This window comes from Heloderma suspectum, chromosome 1 (assembly GCF_057233095.1).
Source record: "Heloderma suspectum isolate Gila_16-S chromosome 1, 16-S_ref, whole genome shotgun sequence".
Taxonomy (NCBI): domain Eukaryota; kingdom Metazoa; phylum Chordata; class Lepidosauria; order Squamata; family Helodermatidae; genus Heloderma; species Heloderma suspectum.
The window spans coordinates 323,068,277-323,083,431 of record NC_139458.1 but is presented as its reverse complement, the minus strand read 5'-3'; the positions used below and the strand labels follow the sequence as shown (position 1 = coordinate 323,083,431).

Sequence of the window (15,155 nt, the reverse complement as noted above, 5' to 3'; positions counted from 1 at the left end):
GTATGAAGATTGGAAAAGACAATGAAGGACCATCACAGTTTCCATCAAGCACAGACAAAATAGATCAAGAGCTGAGAGCTCAGAGGGACCCACACTGTCACTTCTCCAACAGCCCCAAAGCAGCTGAACATACGTATCTGTTTGGAGGAACAGCAAATAGCCGGCAAGAATTTGATTACTTACCAAAGGATTTCAATGAAAGGTACAGTGAGATAATAAATCTAGTGTGATATACTTGTGATATATATATTTTTAAAGCTTTACATATTTACAAATCTGAGGAAATAAAAACTAAGCTAACTAGAGGTATTTTTGACATTGCACAAGTATTTTTCTCAGTATGCTGTATACATTTTTCCCCTTCGCTGTACAGGCTGTTGTGCACTGATTTCCATTCACATTCCATTGTTGTTGTTTTTTACAGATCTCAGTTCTCCATTATGCTGAAGACTCATTCATCCCATGGAATGATCTTCTACATCTCTGATCAAGAGGAGGAACATTTCATGGCCCTCTTCATTGCCCATGGCCGGCTGATTTTTATTTTTAATAGTGGCCACCAAAAATTAAGAATTAGAACTCAAGAGAAGTACAATGATGACCAATGGCACAATGTAAGTTAGGGGCAGGAAACACAACCATAGCATGCTTTAGAAAACCACTATCCCCCCACCCCCTCAAAATAGAATCTGTATTAGTGGTTCATTGGGGTTTATTACAATAAAATACAGACTTAATCATGATGATGAATAATATAGCTTTCATATATACACCTGTCGAGTCATACCACAATTCTTGGGAAAGAATATAACGTAATCATTCATGATCTGATTATGGTGGATTCAGACAGTGACGTTTCTCAATGAGCCTGCGGCAATTTCAGATTGTCTGAAAGGGTTCAACAAACAAAGTGTTTTGTGGTTACAATAATTTCACTCTGTTTTTCCTCACTACGTCATGACGGTAAACATTTTCATTTGTTACAGGGAAAATCGTTATCCAAATCTACCGTAACCTCCCATACCTTACTAGGCTGGGCTCTTTTGCCAGTTCTATTGCATATCTTTTGAAAATGTTAATAAACATCTCTACACCTGAATGCATCTGATTTCATTCTGAAGATGCCTGATATTTACTACCTAAATCCATCCTTAGCAAAAGATCCAGAATGGTGTATGTTAGTCTTCATCCAAGTAGCATTGTTAAAGAATCTAACATCAGTAGGACATCAGAGGCAAAATAAAGCTACATGCAGATTGTTAACACTTGAAAAGACAGATGTGGTAAGCAGAAAATAATTGGCAGCAAAACTATGTGAACTCATTATTTATTACATTTTTCTCCCATCATACCTCACTCTTCTGCCTCAAAACCTCCAGAGCAGCTAACATTGCAATAAAAAACAGTAACAATACAACAATATAAATCAAAATAAAACAAAGAGGAACAATAACAGCACAACACCGTACTATGAAGGTCCAAACCAGCAACAGCTTACCTGAAAGTTCCATAAATGTATATGATTTATACACATCTATAAGAAATACATAGCTAGTGTATACATTTATAGGACTTCTTCCATAAGAATTGGGGAAAGAAACAGTGCAGTCCAATACATGACTACTCAGAACTAAGTCCTATTGAGTTAAATGGGTCTTGCTCCCAGGTAAATAGGTCTACGATTCTTATTCTACTGTTTTTGTGAATGTAAACAAAACATTGGATCATCAGCCTGTTATTTTTAAGTGGGGGGATGAAGAATTATCAGAGGTGCAGAATAAATTGAACAATCTTCTCTTTAAAAAATTATTATGCTATACAGTTATATGTTTTTCAGCCTCTTTGAGCTAAGCATGTTGGGGTTGTTGTTTTTTAGGTAATGTTTGTTCGGGAGAAAAATACTGGCCGCTTGGTAATTGATGGTCTTCGAGTACTAGAAGACAGCCTTTCTTCTTTTGATAATACATGGCACGTTGCTAGCCCTTTTTACATAGGGGGTGTGGCACCAGGAAAAGCTGCCAAAAATATCCAGGTAAAAGTATTTTTCCCACAATAAAGCATGAATCAATATATTTATTAAGAAGCTAACCACCACCCCCAACTAAAGAGATAAACTGAAAGTCAGCATACTATTGGATGTTTTACCAAATCTTTCAGATAAGGCTACAGCACAGTGACAATCCTGACCGCACAATCCTATGCATGTTTACTCAGAAGTAAGTCCCACCATGTTCAGTGGCACTTACTCTCAGGTAAGTCTGGACAGGACTGCGGCATGAGGCCCGTTGAATTCAGTCCCACTGAATTCAGTGGGACTACTGTAACTAACACCAAGAATCAAGCACACCATAGTTTTGTACTCCCTCCATCCTTCTTGGCTTTCCATTTCTTTACCTAAAATGGAAGGCTGTGTCTGTAGGATTTATAAACAATTGTACACCTAAATCATATAGAAAGACCAAAGGATTTCTCTTTTCCTTATACAGCCATTTTACTTAATCTTCATTTTGTCTTCACAGATTAACTCAGTCTACAGTTTTAGCGGTTGTCTCGGCACTTTACAGCTCAATGGAAGGCCGGTCACTTCTCCTTCACAGACATTTAGTGTAACTCCTTGTTTTGAAGGACCATCAGAAGAAGGAACATATTTTTCATCAGAAGGAGGATATATTATTCTTGGTAACATGTCACTAGTCATTGACTATTTTTATGACTGTTACATCAGAGTGATGTCTGTATTCATATCAATTGTCTATTTGTGAAGAGCACAGAGATAATTAGATTGATTTTCAAATATTTGTTTTAAAATTTTGCTGGGTTTCCTGCCACCTTCTTGGCACACAGTGGAATAATTTGCTCCATCCCTTCACCTGCTCCACATACTCTGTTGCATTGGAGGCAGAGAGTCTTGCAACCATAGCAGGGGCAGCGCTATTGCTGTCAAAATACCCTGATCAGGTCCAGCCATTAGCACAATGCTGTAAGCTTTGACTTTGCTCTGGCAGAGGAACTGTGAATGTCACCACAAATATCACTCTGCTTATATGGCAGATGGTAGGATAAGGCCATTAACAGTGCAGTCCTATACACGTCTACTTAAAACTAAGTCCCATTGAATTCGATGGGTCTTACTCCCAAGTAAGTGGATATAGCATTGAAGCTTTAAAATACTTTTTAATGTTTTTTGTGGAAAAGAGATAGTACATTTCAACATTTATCAATCTTGAGGTGAGTAACTGTCAGGCACTATCTCACAGCACCAGCACATTGTTCAAATGGTGATTGAGGTTCCTTTAGTATATACAATGCAAACTAAGGCAAAATATTCAAAGTCAGAATTGCAGGATATGACTCCTAAGAATAGACATTCCTTGAGGTTACAAAATGAAAAAGAAAAATCCAAGATAAAAAAAAAGATATATCCAGAATTGGAAGCCATAGTTAGATCTTCATGTCCTGTATCAGATGAGTAGTTTCACAATTGATTTCCCATTGCAGATGAATCCTTCAGTTTGGGTCTGAAATTTGAAGTTGTTTTTGAAATCCGTCCTCGAAGCAGTTCAGGAATCCTAATGCACGCACACAGTGTAAACGGAGAGTTCCTGAACATACACATGAAACAAGGACAGGTATGAGGAAGGACTAATAATTCCCTTCACATTCTTCTATGAATGCCTTTCCAAATGGAATACCCTATTCTCTTTCTGTCATGTGCATTTCTGTACAAACCAAAACTCAGTCTTAATATAAACAGGTTCTAGTTTCTGAAATAGGTAACCCCACCTAACTAGAAGAGGCAAAATATGCCCCAACTGTAGTTCTTCAGTTTAAGGTACATAAAGAGTCAGCTGTCAACATAACATCAAAGCATTTCAGGTATAGCTTCAATAAAAAAAAGTTGTGTGTTAAGATGAAAGGAAAGAACGCTGACATCTTGGTGGTGCTGCCTTAGGAACGCATCAAAAATGTATAACTGCTACAAATGGGCTGTGCTGTACACTGCTACAGGTTAGGTAACTTTTCTTCACTTTCGGATTATTTATTTATAGCATGCATCCAAAATATCAAAGCTCTACTCAGACGTGTGTGCGTGTGTGTGTGTGTGTGTGTGTAACAGTTCTTGAATAACATGTGTGGAAGTGAGAGAAAAGCCAGAGACTGAAGTACAAACAAAATCTGAGGGGGGTGGGGCAAAACCTTAGGGAAAATCATACTTTCCCTAAGAATTTTATAATGTACTGTGCTAGTGCTATGTGATTCTGAAAACCAATTGATTTTATACTTTTTAAATATATGCAAATATTTTGCAAATATATGCAAAATACAATCCAATGGGGCACCTCCGCCCCTGCCAATTCTGTTCCATCCTGCCAATTCCATTGGGCAACTGGCCCCCATCGCTTGCACAGCAGCAATTTAGCACTTCCCTGGCAACCTGAAATGAGCAGAAACACTCATTTCTGGAAGGAGGGAGGTTGGCAGAGCTCATATAAGGGAGTTCCGCTGACCTGCCTCCTTCCAGAAATGAGCATTTCTTGTTGTTTCACGGCTTTCCCTAGGAAGCATTAAATGTCCCTTACATTAAAAGCATACATGTTTTTAATGTAAGCATTAAAAGTGTAAGCGGTGGGTCCCACTTGAGCAACAGAATTGGCAGGACCCATCGCTTGTGGAAGGGTATTGGCAGGGCAGAAAAGAGTCAGTAAGGGCATAAGCACGCCATTAGATTCTGCCCTATGGACGGTGGTGCTAGTGTACTGTAGTAGCTAAGAGTGTGACCTGGGAGACCCTGGTTCAAATCATATCTTAGCCAAAAACTCACTAGGGCCACGTTTCCACGACAACTGAAGGAGAAGCTAATGGAGCAGAACCAGATTTTTAAAAGGAATCAGCTTTGCTGTGAGCAGGGCTCCACGAGCAGATTCTCTGGATCAGTAAAAATTGCTTCACAGAACATACTCTCTGGTCGGGGTGGGGGTTGGAGTGAACATCATCTGACTGGCAGGGGCTGCTCAGCCAATAAGAGAGGCTTCCCCCCTCTCCCCCCCCTTTCTTCTTTCCCCTGAAAGTCCAGATGCATTTCAAGAGCAAGCCTCATTGAGCACAATGGGATCTAACTACTCAGTTACTTCTGAGTAGACACACATATGCTTGCGCTGGGAAAGGCGGGGGAGAACACAAAGATGGAAACCAACCCCCATTTTAACCCACAGGACCTCATTGACCACAACAGGAGTTACTTCTGAGGAGATGGTAATGGTTTGTTGTGGGAAAGAGACCAGTGAACACAAAGACAGAAACCAACCCCCATCGTAACCTGCAGAATATCTATAATGAAGCTGTGAAGTACTTCCTAAGGCAATGGATCAGAGCCTCGAGATTGCGCTTGATCACTTAATCGCACTTAAGGACCTGGGCTTTAAAGTGTGCCATTTCAGTTGAGGGGGAATCTCTGTACATTCTGATATGGGCCTCATTGACCACAATGGGAGATACTTCTGAGGAGACACTAATGGGTTTTTTGGGGAAAGGGACCAAAACCAGCCTCCATTTTAACGCACAAGATCTCTATAAGGAGTTATGTCCTAAGGCAATGGATCGGAGCCTCAAGTTCACACTTAATTGCATTTAAGGAATTGGGCTTTGATATGTGCCATGTCAATTGAGGTGCTTCTCTGTTATTTCTGTGGTCGCTGAGAGGGCAAGCCTCATTCAGCACAATGGGAGGAAACACCCCTTGACTGGGGTCACAGCGAAAGGCACACCCTGGGCAGGGCTAGCATACCCAAGCTACATGCGGGGGTTGGGGCATGCAACAACTATACCAGGGAGAACCTGACTTAAGGAAAAGAATCAGACTTTAAGCAATCTCAGGAAATCTGGTTTTTCCCTGATAAGCTCCTGGGTGGCTGCTGGATGGCCACAATGTCATGTATCCCTAACGACCTCAACATGCAGCCGGATCGGACCAAATCGCTGGTGGAAATACCCCCTAGGTGGCCATAGCCCAAGCACTATTTCTCAGCCTCATCTCCCTGTTTGCAGTTTGGGGAAATCTATATTCACCGATTTTTGAAACTTTTGCAAGAATCACTGAAACCATATATGTGAAGCTGAACTATCTAAATGCTATCGAGCTAATCTAATTGGTTCTTTTATTAGGCATGTGTAGCCCTTCTCCCAAAACAGCTTTCTTCTCACGGAAAGGCTGCCAAAGGCGAGGAGGAGTTGAAAGCAGGAAACTCCCGTGTGCAGAGTAACGCTTGTAGGTGGGCAGGGAAGGAACCGCAGGTGACTAGATGGGACTTTACAGTGTAATCCTAAATGGTGCTGGGGAGAAATAAAGCTGCATTTCTACCACTTCATCCCAAACCCCTTCCTTACGCACCCACCCCCCAGAACATCCCATTTTGGCCACAGCAGGATTACTGCCAGCTATAGTTTTCCATTCGAGGAACTTTCCACAGGCAGAACAGGGCTGGTGCAGTGGGCAGAGCCCGCACACTCACCGTGCTGGCAGACCTCTTCTCTCCCAGAGGGAGGGTGCCTCCATCCCATCCTAACCCACCCTAAGCCAGCAAATCTGCGGATTAGGATTGCTCTGCCCAAATGTATTATAATTACATTAAGTTTGAAACCAAAGAGTTTGTTTCTTTGCAAATAAGCCCATGATGAAGATACTTTTAAAAACTGCATCACTATAGAGTTTGTTTACATGGTGCTTTCCACCATGCATTCACCATTCATTAACTGACCTTACCCTTTATGTTCAAAATGTTTCTGTTTGCAGAACCTAGAAAGGCTACAGGTTTAATCAGTACAACGCGAACCTAGTTTGTTGGTTCCAAAACATGTACAGTTACTTGGTTGAAAGTACAATTATGAAAAAAATCTAATAGCCATCCAGAAATATCTACATGAAAACATTACACTTTTCAAAAAGCATTGGAAGTGAGCAAACACTCTTAAGACAGATAACGATAGTACACGTTCTTCATTCACAATGTTGCCACCATTTTAACTCCACATTTCCTAATGAATTCGTATGCTTGTGTGTTGCTTCAGATTGAAATGTAACAAAATATGGTTAAAGTATTATCAGTGCAATCCTATACATGTCTACTCAGAAGTAATTCCCATTGAATTCAAGGAGGCTTGTTCTCAGGTAAAGTGCACATAGGATTGCATCTTAAGTACAAGGTATTCAGTGAGGAAGTACTATAGTCCTTGTGCCTCTAGGAGCATCTCTACACCAACCTAAAATCCTACATTTAAAACGGGGCTTTTTGCTTCCATTTTAAATGCAGAATCACGACAGACTCATTTACACACGCTTCCTTCTTCTCTCCTTTTCCTCCTTATCTGAGTCTTCCATATGGTTAATTGGTGTAGCTCCTCTTATTGTGGCTTTTCCTTTTTCATGGAGGGAACTCAAGTGGAACTGAAGCATGGTAATTCAATAGCTCATTATCTCCGATCTTTTTAACAATGGAATAAAAGTCATTTAGTGCAGGAGAGGTTAACACCCTGGAGGTTAACGAAGTCATCTAAAGGGCTCGCAAACTTCCATGAGTGAGCAATCTCAATAGCAGTATAAAAGCTCCATGTGAAGAAGCCCCAGAATTCCATGCTAGCCTACTCTGAGACCATAAAAAGTTTGATTTACACTGGTTTAAGATAATGTTTGAATGCAAAATTAATTCTAAATGTGAATTAAATGGTTTTGCCAGATTATTGTGAAGCTGAACAATGGAATCAAAGACTTTTCAACTTCAGTTATGCCAAAACAGAATATCTGTGATGGCAGATGGCACAGAATTGCAGGTGAGTAAACCCTGAAGCTGTATTAATGATGGTGATACCTGATCCTCCCTTCCTTTTAGTCTAAATAAGGCCAGGCGTGCCGGCAAATCAGGCAATGTTCAGAGCCTGCAAAAGGGAGTGACAACATCTCCGAGATTCTGTTGTTCAAACACTGAGTTATGGTTACTTGCTGAAGAGTATAGAACTGAAGTATGTTTAACCCATCCTGCACAATAGGCCCAATAAACCAGGGCTGGAAATACACATTTATTAAGTGTTTGGCTGCTGCTGAAAATGGCGATTATACAATTAAGCCCCCTTCATCTTCCGTAATATCTAGGACAGTTTACCGATCCTTAATGCCACACAACATCATGTATTTCCATGCTCCAGCCCATTGGCTGCTACGTGCATGGCTCTGTGTGTATGTGTGTGTGAAATGTGTATGCAAGTTGTGTCTTTGTGTGTGAGCTTTTGGGTCAAGGATTTATCAGTGCAACAAGTAGTCTAAGGTGTGTTATGTGTCTTAGTGGCATAAACTAAGACGTGTCTGTCAGAATACACCAGCTATAAGTGCTATCATATCAATCCATGGTTATGGCCTATTTAATTTCATAGTGTCTGTTCTGACTGGCAGTGGTTCACCAGGCTCTCAGGCATAAGGCTTTCCAAGCTCTGCTACCTAGAATCCTCTAACTGGAGCAGGGGCGGGCAGCTTGAAGCCCTCCAGATGTTTGGGCCTACAATTCCAATTAACCCTAACCAGCATAGGCAATGGTGAGGGATCATGGGAGTTGTAGGCTAAAACATTTCGAGAGCCACACACACCCCCGTGCACTTGAACTGGAGCCTTCCACAACAAGCATGTGCTTTACCATTGAGCTATAGCTTGCTAGTATGACTGCCATTGGCTCTTGGAATTATAAGAACCATGCTGTGACTATCAGCTGTGGGAGAGCAGGTCCAGGATTTTTCCAGTGCCTACTTCTTCAGGATTTTTTTGGTCCTTTCAAGTATATTTGTGAAATAATGTATACTCCATATGCAATAAAAAGCAGAAAGATTAGCAGTGGTCCATATTCTTCTTCTTTGCTTTGCATGACAGTTATTCGAGATGCTAATGTCGTGCAGCTGGATGTAGATTCTGAAGTGAATCATGTCGTAGGACCATTAAATCCAAGATCAATTGACCACAGGGAGCCTGTTTTTGTTGGAGGAGTACCAGGTAAGATTTATCATCATTTTTAAACTTTATTTCCAACAATTAACCCAGTTCATATTTTTAAAGATTTTTTTTCTTCTGTAAAGTAAAAATCCTTATATTCCTTGTATTTTTCCTTGTGTACACATATTCCTTGTGTTTTTCATTCACTTAGCAAATTTCCATATTTTGTGTAATTCTGTGTATCTCTATGTTTTGTTGAAACATTAATCTCCTTCTCAAGTAATACTTTTCTATTCACTGAATACAAAACTTGGAAATTTCTTGTATGCAGAAGTGCGGAAATGTTTTTTTTAATGTAACAAAGTGACCTATAGACCTATGCTACAGTAATGGTCAAGTTCATGAGGTTTATCCCTTATGTTCAGTAGTTGCATCAACCTCTTGGGATTTCATGTGCCTTCAGCTCTGATAATTTCAACAATTTGTGATTTAATTAGTAAACTACCCTCAACAGAAACTTTCATTTTATACTAGAAACATGTATTGCTATTTCTATATGTCTTGAAAGTCAATTAATAAAGCCACTAATAATTGAGTATCTTGGTAGCTCCTAGCATGGAATAGAACCGTTAGAGCATGTTTTCATCCATTCCACATCACAAGGAAAAATCACATAGCCCAAAGACTTCACAAACAAGAAAAAGCCCAAACCTGCTACCTTCTTAACTGAAAATGAAAACCTTTTAATGCTCACCACAAAACCCTATTCAGACAGGCAATATTAATAAATCATGTTGGTCTCCACATAGAAATAGGGTTCTATTCACGGTATTACAAAATACAGATAACATTGTACATATGAATTTATCTATTCAGAATAGGCTCCTCCCATAATAAGCTTCACTAGCAGTCACAGAACAGAACATATTACATAAATACTAATATTATGCACATGCAAAAATATTAGGGACACAGGAAGCTGCCTTATACCAAGTCAGACTATTAGCTCAGTATGGTGTGCGCTGATTGAAAGAGGTTTTCCCGGAATTTCAGACAGGGACTTTATCCACCCTACTGGACACGCCAAGGATTAAATGCCAAGGACCTTCTGCGTGTGCAAAGTGTGTGCTCTACCACAGAGCTTCCCTGGAGCTGATATTCTTTGTACATCCTAATCTCCGTTTTATATAAGAGTCAGCGTGAGAAAACAAAATGCAACTGGAACACCAATTACAATTTTAAGCAGAATGCTTAAACACTTTTATACACCCCTTCCAAGCCCAAGGGCAAGGAATAGATGTAGTGATCACTGCCAAACCTTACAGCTAAAAAATCCTGAAAAACTCCACTCAAAAAAACATGCCTCCTGCCCAATTTTGGGAATTCCCCCTAAGCCTCTTGTGTAGGCTGACCATACGTAGTTTTAAACAGGACAGTACCGTTTTTTCATATTTCCCGACCGTCCCGTCGTTTTAATATAAACGTCAATTTTGTCCCGCTTTTAATTTTTTGTAAAAAACTGAACGCGTTTATCATAAGGCTCTATGCTAATCAATACGTGCAGTAAAACTACTACTGTGATGAAAGAGGAAGTTCCATTTACTTTATCCAGTCAGGGCCAGGCTTCTTGAGCTGGCGACGATCAGACACCGCCCCCGGCTTGTCTGCAATGGCGGGGAATTCAAGAGGCGGTCGCTAAGCCCCATTCAGTGTGTGGGAGCCAGGAGGGCGAGTCTTACTGTTATTTCTACCATCATTCCGCCCATAGAGATTCTTTCTGCCCGACATTCAGATCGATTCGGACTTTTCAGACTCATATTTCGGTTCAACAGGCTGCTAGGTATTTTTTAATTACAGCGGAACTCTCTGCTTTAATAAAAACTTCATCCCGTTTTTGTCTCAAGGAAATATGGTCAGCTTACTCTTGTGCCATGGCCTACCTCCTTCAGCAAGACCTCAACCTTTAGGGGAGGTTTTTTGCAAGGCACAGGCAGCTGCCAGGGGGAGGAGGCAGCAGGAAAGTCACCAGCTGCCCACCCCCTTCCCTGGGCATTCTACAACCATTTGTTGTAGAAAACCATCAGAATGATTCAACAATACTATTAAAACTTGTAATTGACAGAAAAGTTTTCGTTAAGAGTCATTAAGCAGGTAATTTTAAAAATCTGGTAGAAATCAAAATAAGGCAATGGCAGTGCATTTAAAACAAGTCAATTCTAGGTTTTACACAGTTGTGCCACTTTTTGTTAAGCCACCTCAGATATTGTAGATATTTTAATCTTATTTCAGCAACCTATGATTATGTTTGTATTTTTTAACCTCTCTACAGAAGCCCTCCTGACATTCAGCCTAACCACACGCAATTCCTTCACTGGATGCATCCGTAACTTTATGATTGATGAAAGGCCAGTAAGTTTCAGCAAGGCAGCTTTGGTCAGTGGTGCCGTGAGCATCAATGTTTGTCCTGCCGCCTGAAAAGCTGATATCTACAGAACTGCAAGGACCGGTACAGCATGAAAGGAGCACAGGAAGAAGAAGAAGCTGTGCTGGGTTCAATCTTCAGCACCAAAGAGATGAAAATATATAGCTCGGTATATATAAATGATAAAGCATTATGCTTATAATCACTACTGGGAATTTGCTGCCAAAAACAGAAGCCTTTAAAAATTTGCAGTGCACCAAATCCTGAGGTTTAGGGGCAGGGCCATTGCTCAATGGGTAGAACACATGCTCTGTACATAGAAGGTTCTGTACCCGCTATCTCCAGGTAGGGCAGGAAAACTTCTGCCTGAAAGCCTGCAGAGCCTCGGTCAGTCAGTGCTGACAATGCTGGGCTAGATGGACTCAGTATAAAGCAGCTTCCTGTATTCCTATGAGGTATATAGAGAGGCCATCTCTGGTGTAGCAACTGGGGAATGAAGATTATCATCCCAATCCTATGCAGCTGTGGGTGCACCTAACCCTAATGAAATAAGAGGTTTAGGCATGCCTAACTCTAAACAGGTTTACAGCTGATCTGTGAATCAACAACCCTAAGCTCACTGCAGTGCACCTGAGGGAATACCCTCCACAGCATAGGCTCCAGACAGAGAATTCCTTTTCTCCAATTGTGACTGTTTATTGTCAGCAGTGGAGGCTGGAAATCCCTTGCTTGACTTGGCCCAAAAGCTGCACTTTCAAGTATGGGTTTGTTTCTCTCCACTATAATTTGTTTTATCAGTTTTGTCCCAGCTGAGCCTGGGTGGTGAGCCTTGCTATATGTAATTAAGATGACTGAAATGTCCATAGGTTACAAACAAATACAGTGCAATTGTTAACAGCTTAACAGGAAGATCTTGATATTTTAGTTCATTCTATATGGGCCCGTGAACAAATTCTAGCCCACCAGCATTCCTCATTCCCCAGCCCATCCTGGAGAAAAACGCTATCAATGACTACCAGTGTTGATGGCTATGTGCTCCCTCCAGTTCCAGAGACAGTGAGCCTCTGTACACCAGTTGCTGGGGAAGATGAGTGGGAGGGTGCTATTGCGCTTGTGTCCTGCTTGTGGGTTTCCCACAGGCAGCTAGTTGGCCACTGTGTGAACAGAATGCAGGACTAGATGCACCCTTGGTCTGATTCAGCAGGGCTCTTCTTATGTTCTTAGATGACCACGCCCTACTCCACTGGCTCACCCCCTTTCCCCCAACTGCCAGTCTGTTGGTGGTTTCCCAGCTTTTCTAGATCATCCCTCATTCCTAAGTCTCAGTTACTGGCGTTCAAATATTTAAGCTAAAATATGCTAGAGCGTCTCTGAAATTGAATTCAGACGTCGTGCTGGAGGAGATCCAACACCCCTGCCCTAAGCCAGCCTTTGGTCACAATCCACTGCAGTCCCAGCAAACACATACAGAGAATCCCAGTATCCCCATCCAGTCCCCTCTTCTCTGCCTGATACTAGTTGCTCATGCTTGTCAGATCATAAATGACTTGTAAGGCACAGCTGGAGACAGGGCTGGCTTGAGATACTGGAAGCAAGCAGAGGACTCCCTTTCTTTCTCATATCCAGCTGTGCTATTCATGCATGTAACCAGATATATGCATATGTGAGGAGAGAGGAAAAATAGGTCTCTATTAAGCACTATTGGGATGCATCATGCACAGGAGCTATGTCAATGGCATGAGTTGATTCTGTTCATGGTTTGTACTGAATTCATCTGTTACATGTACGTTACAGAATAAATTATGTAATAGACATGCTTCACAAAAAATCATCTTTTAAGTCCCTGTCTTATTGTTTTTGTGTATTTCTTAGATCTAGTTAAACTACAAGCTTTTTTACACGAGGCTGTTAATCACTGTATCTTCTTTGTTTTGTCACAGAATTGATATCCAAACTCTACAGAAAGAGCTTTTCCTTTCCTCCTTCTCTGCTATATAACCTCTAGGTGGTGCTGTGCTATAGTAGAATAATGCAAATACACAAGTAGAAACAGTGTTTTAAGAAATAATACCCCATTTTTCCCATTTTTAAAAAAACCTGGAAAGTACTCTGAAAAAACAGACTCAAAACTGGACGATCACAAGATTGTCTAAAGAGCCCGTAAACAACCATGACTAAGGAATCATGACTGCACAATAAATGCCTCATGTAGAAAAGAGGAACAAACAAGGGGATAGATAATTCCATCCTTAGTGCTATTATTGGGAAATGAGATTTTCACTATATGGAAAAGGAATTGTAATTATAAGTGGAGGTAAAGTTAAGAATTTATAACTTTTCTGCTACTGTTAGAAAATACGTTAATGTCTGTGAACTGCCCAGAGAGCTTTGACTATGGGGCAGTATAGAAATATAATAAATGAATGAATATTGGTGCACAATAACCATTTTCCTTTTCAAAATTTCTCAAATCATTCTCCAACTTCCCTTAAGACAAGCTATACCAAGCACATTGATTTGCATGAGCCTTTATTTTAAAACTATTTTAAGCGTTCTAAGATCCAAATGCCATTTTTTTGTTCAAATAATAGAATCCTATATCTCAAAGGCTTTTGCTTTCATTTTGCTATGTTGTTGTTCAGTCGTGTCCAACTCTTCGTGACCCCATGGACCATAGCACGCCAGGCCTTGCTGACCTGCGCTCTCTCCCGGAGCGTGCTCAAGTTCATATTCATTGCATCGGTGATGCTATCTAGCCATCTCATCCTCTGCCGTCCCCTTCTCCTTTTGCCTTCAGTCTTTCCCAGCATCAGGGTCTTTTCCAGAGAGTTTTTGCATTAGGTGCCCAAAATATTTGAGCTTGAGCTTCAGTATCTATCCTTCCAATGAGCACTCAGGGTTGATTTCCTGTAGGATGGACTGATTTGACCTCCTTGCAGTCCAGGGGACTCGTAAGAGTCTTCTCCAGCACCACAGTTCGAAAACATCAATTCGTCAGCGCTCAGCCTTCCTTACAGTCCAGCTCTCACAGCCATACATTACTACTGGGCAAACCATAGCTTTGATTAGACGGACCTTTGTCGGCAAGGTGATGTCTCTGCTTCTGACTATGCTGTCTAGGTTTGTCATAGCTTTCCTCCCAAGGAGCAAGCGTCTTTTAATTTCATGGCTACAGTCACCGTCTGCAGTGATCTTGGAGCCCAAGAAAGTAAAATCTGTCACTGCTTCCATTTCTTCCCCTTCAATATGCCAGGAAGTGATAGGGCCAGATGCCATGATCTTAGTTTTTTTAATGTTGAGTTTCAAACCAGCTTTTGCACTCTCCTCTTTCACCCTCAACAAGAGGCACTTTAGATCCTCTTCGCTTTCTGCCGTTAGGGTGGTATCGTCTGCGTATCTGAGGTTGTTGATAATTCTCCCTGCAATCTTAATTCCGACCTCTGATTCATCCAACCCGGCGTTTCTCATGATGTACTCTGCATATAAGTTAAATAAGCAGGGTGACAATATACAGCCTTGTCGTACTCCTTTCCCAATTTTGAACCACTCGGTTGTTCCATGTCTGGTTCTTACTGTTGCTTCTTGACCCTCGTACAGGTTTCTCAGGAGACAGGTAAGGTGGTCTGGTACTCCCATCACTTTAAGAATTTGCCACAGTTTGTTGTGATCCACACAATCAAAGGCTTTAGCGTAGTCAATGAAGCAGAAATAGATGTTTTTCTGGAATTCTCTTGCTTTCTCCATGATCCGGCAAATGTTGGCGAT

At 41.1% G+C, this 15,155-nt stretch overlaps 1 protein-coding gene across 1 annotated transcript in view; it reads left to right on the top strand.

Moving 5' to 3' along the window:
- LAMA4 (laminin subunit alpha 4) overlaps window positions 1–13,829 on the top strand; it is a 131,123-nt gene extending 117,294 nt beyond the window's left edge. The window contains exons 31-38 of the mRNA XM_084827324.1: window positions 9–202; window positions 425–614; window positions 1,877–2,032; window positions 2,520–2,679; window positions 3,499–3,629; window positions 7,731–7,824; window positions 8,909–9,028; window positions 11,298–13,829. Of these exons, the coding sequence (XP_084683450.1) occupies window positions 9–202; window positions 425–614; window positions 1,877–2,032; window positions 2,520–2,679; window positions 3,499–3,629; window positions 7,731–7,824; window positions 8,909–9,028; window positions 11,298–11,443 (1,191 nt within the window). The 3' untranslated portion in view covers window positions 11,444–13,829. The remainder of the gene's footprint in view (window positions 1–8; window positions 203–424; window positions 615–1,876; window positions 2,033–2,519; window positions 2,680–3,498; window positions 3,630–7,730; window positions 7,825–8,908; window positions 9,029–11,297) is intronic.
- The last annotated feature ends 1,326 nt before the right edge of the window (window positions 13,830–15,155 follow it).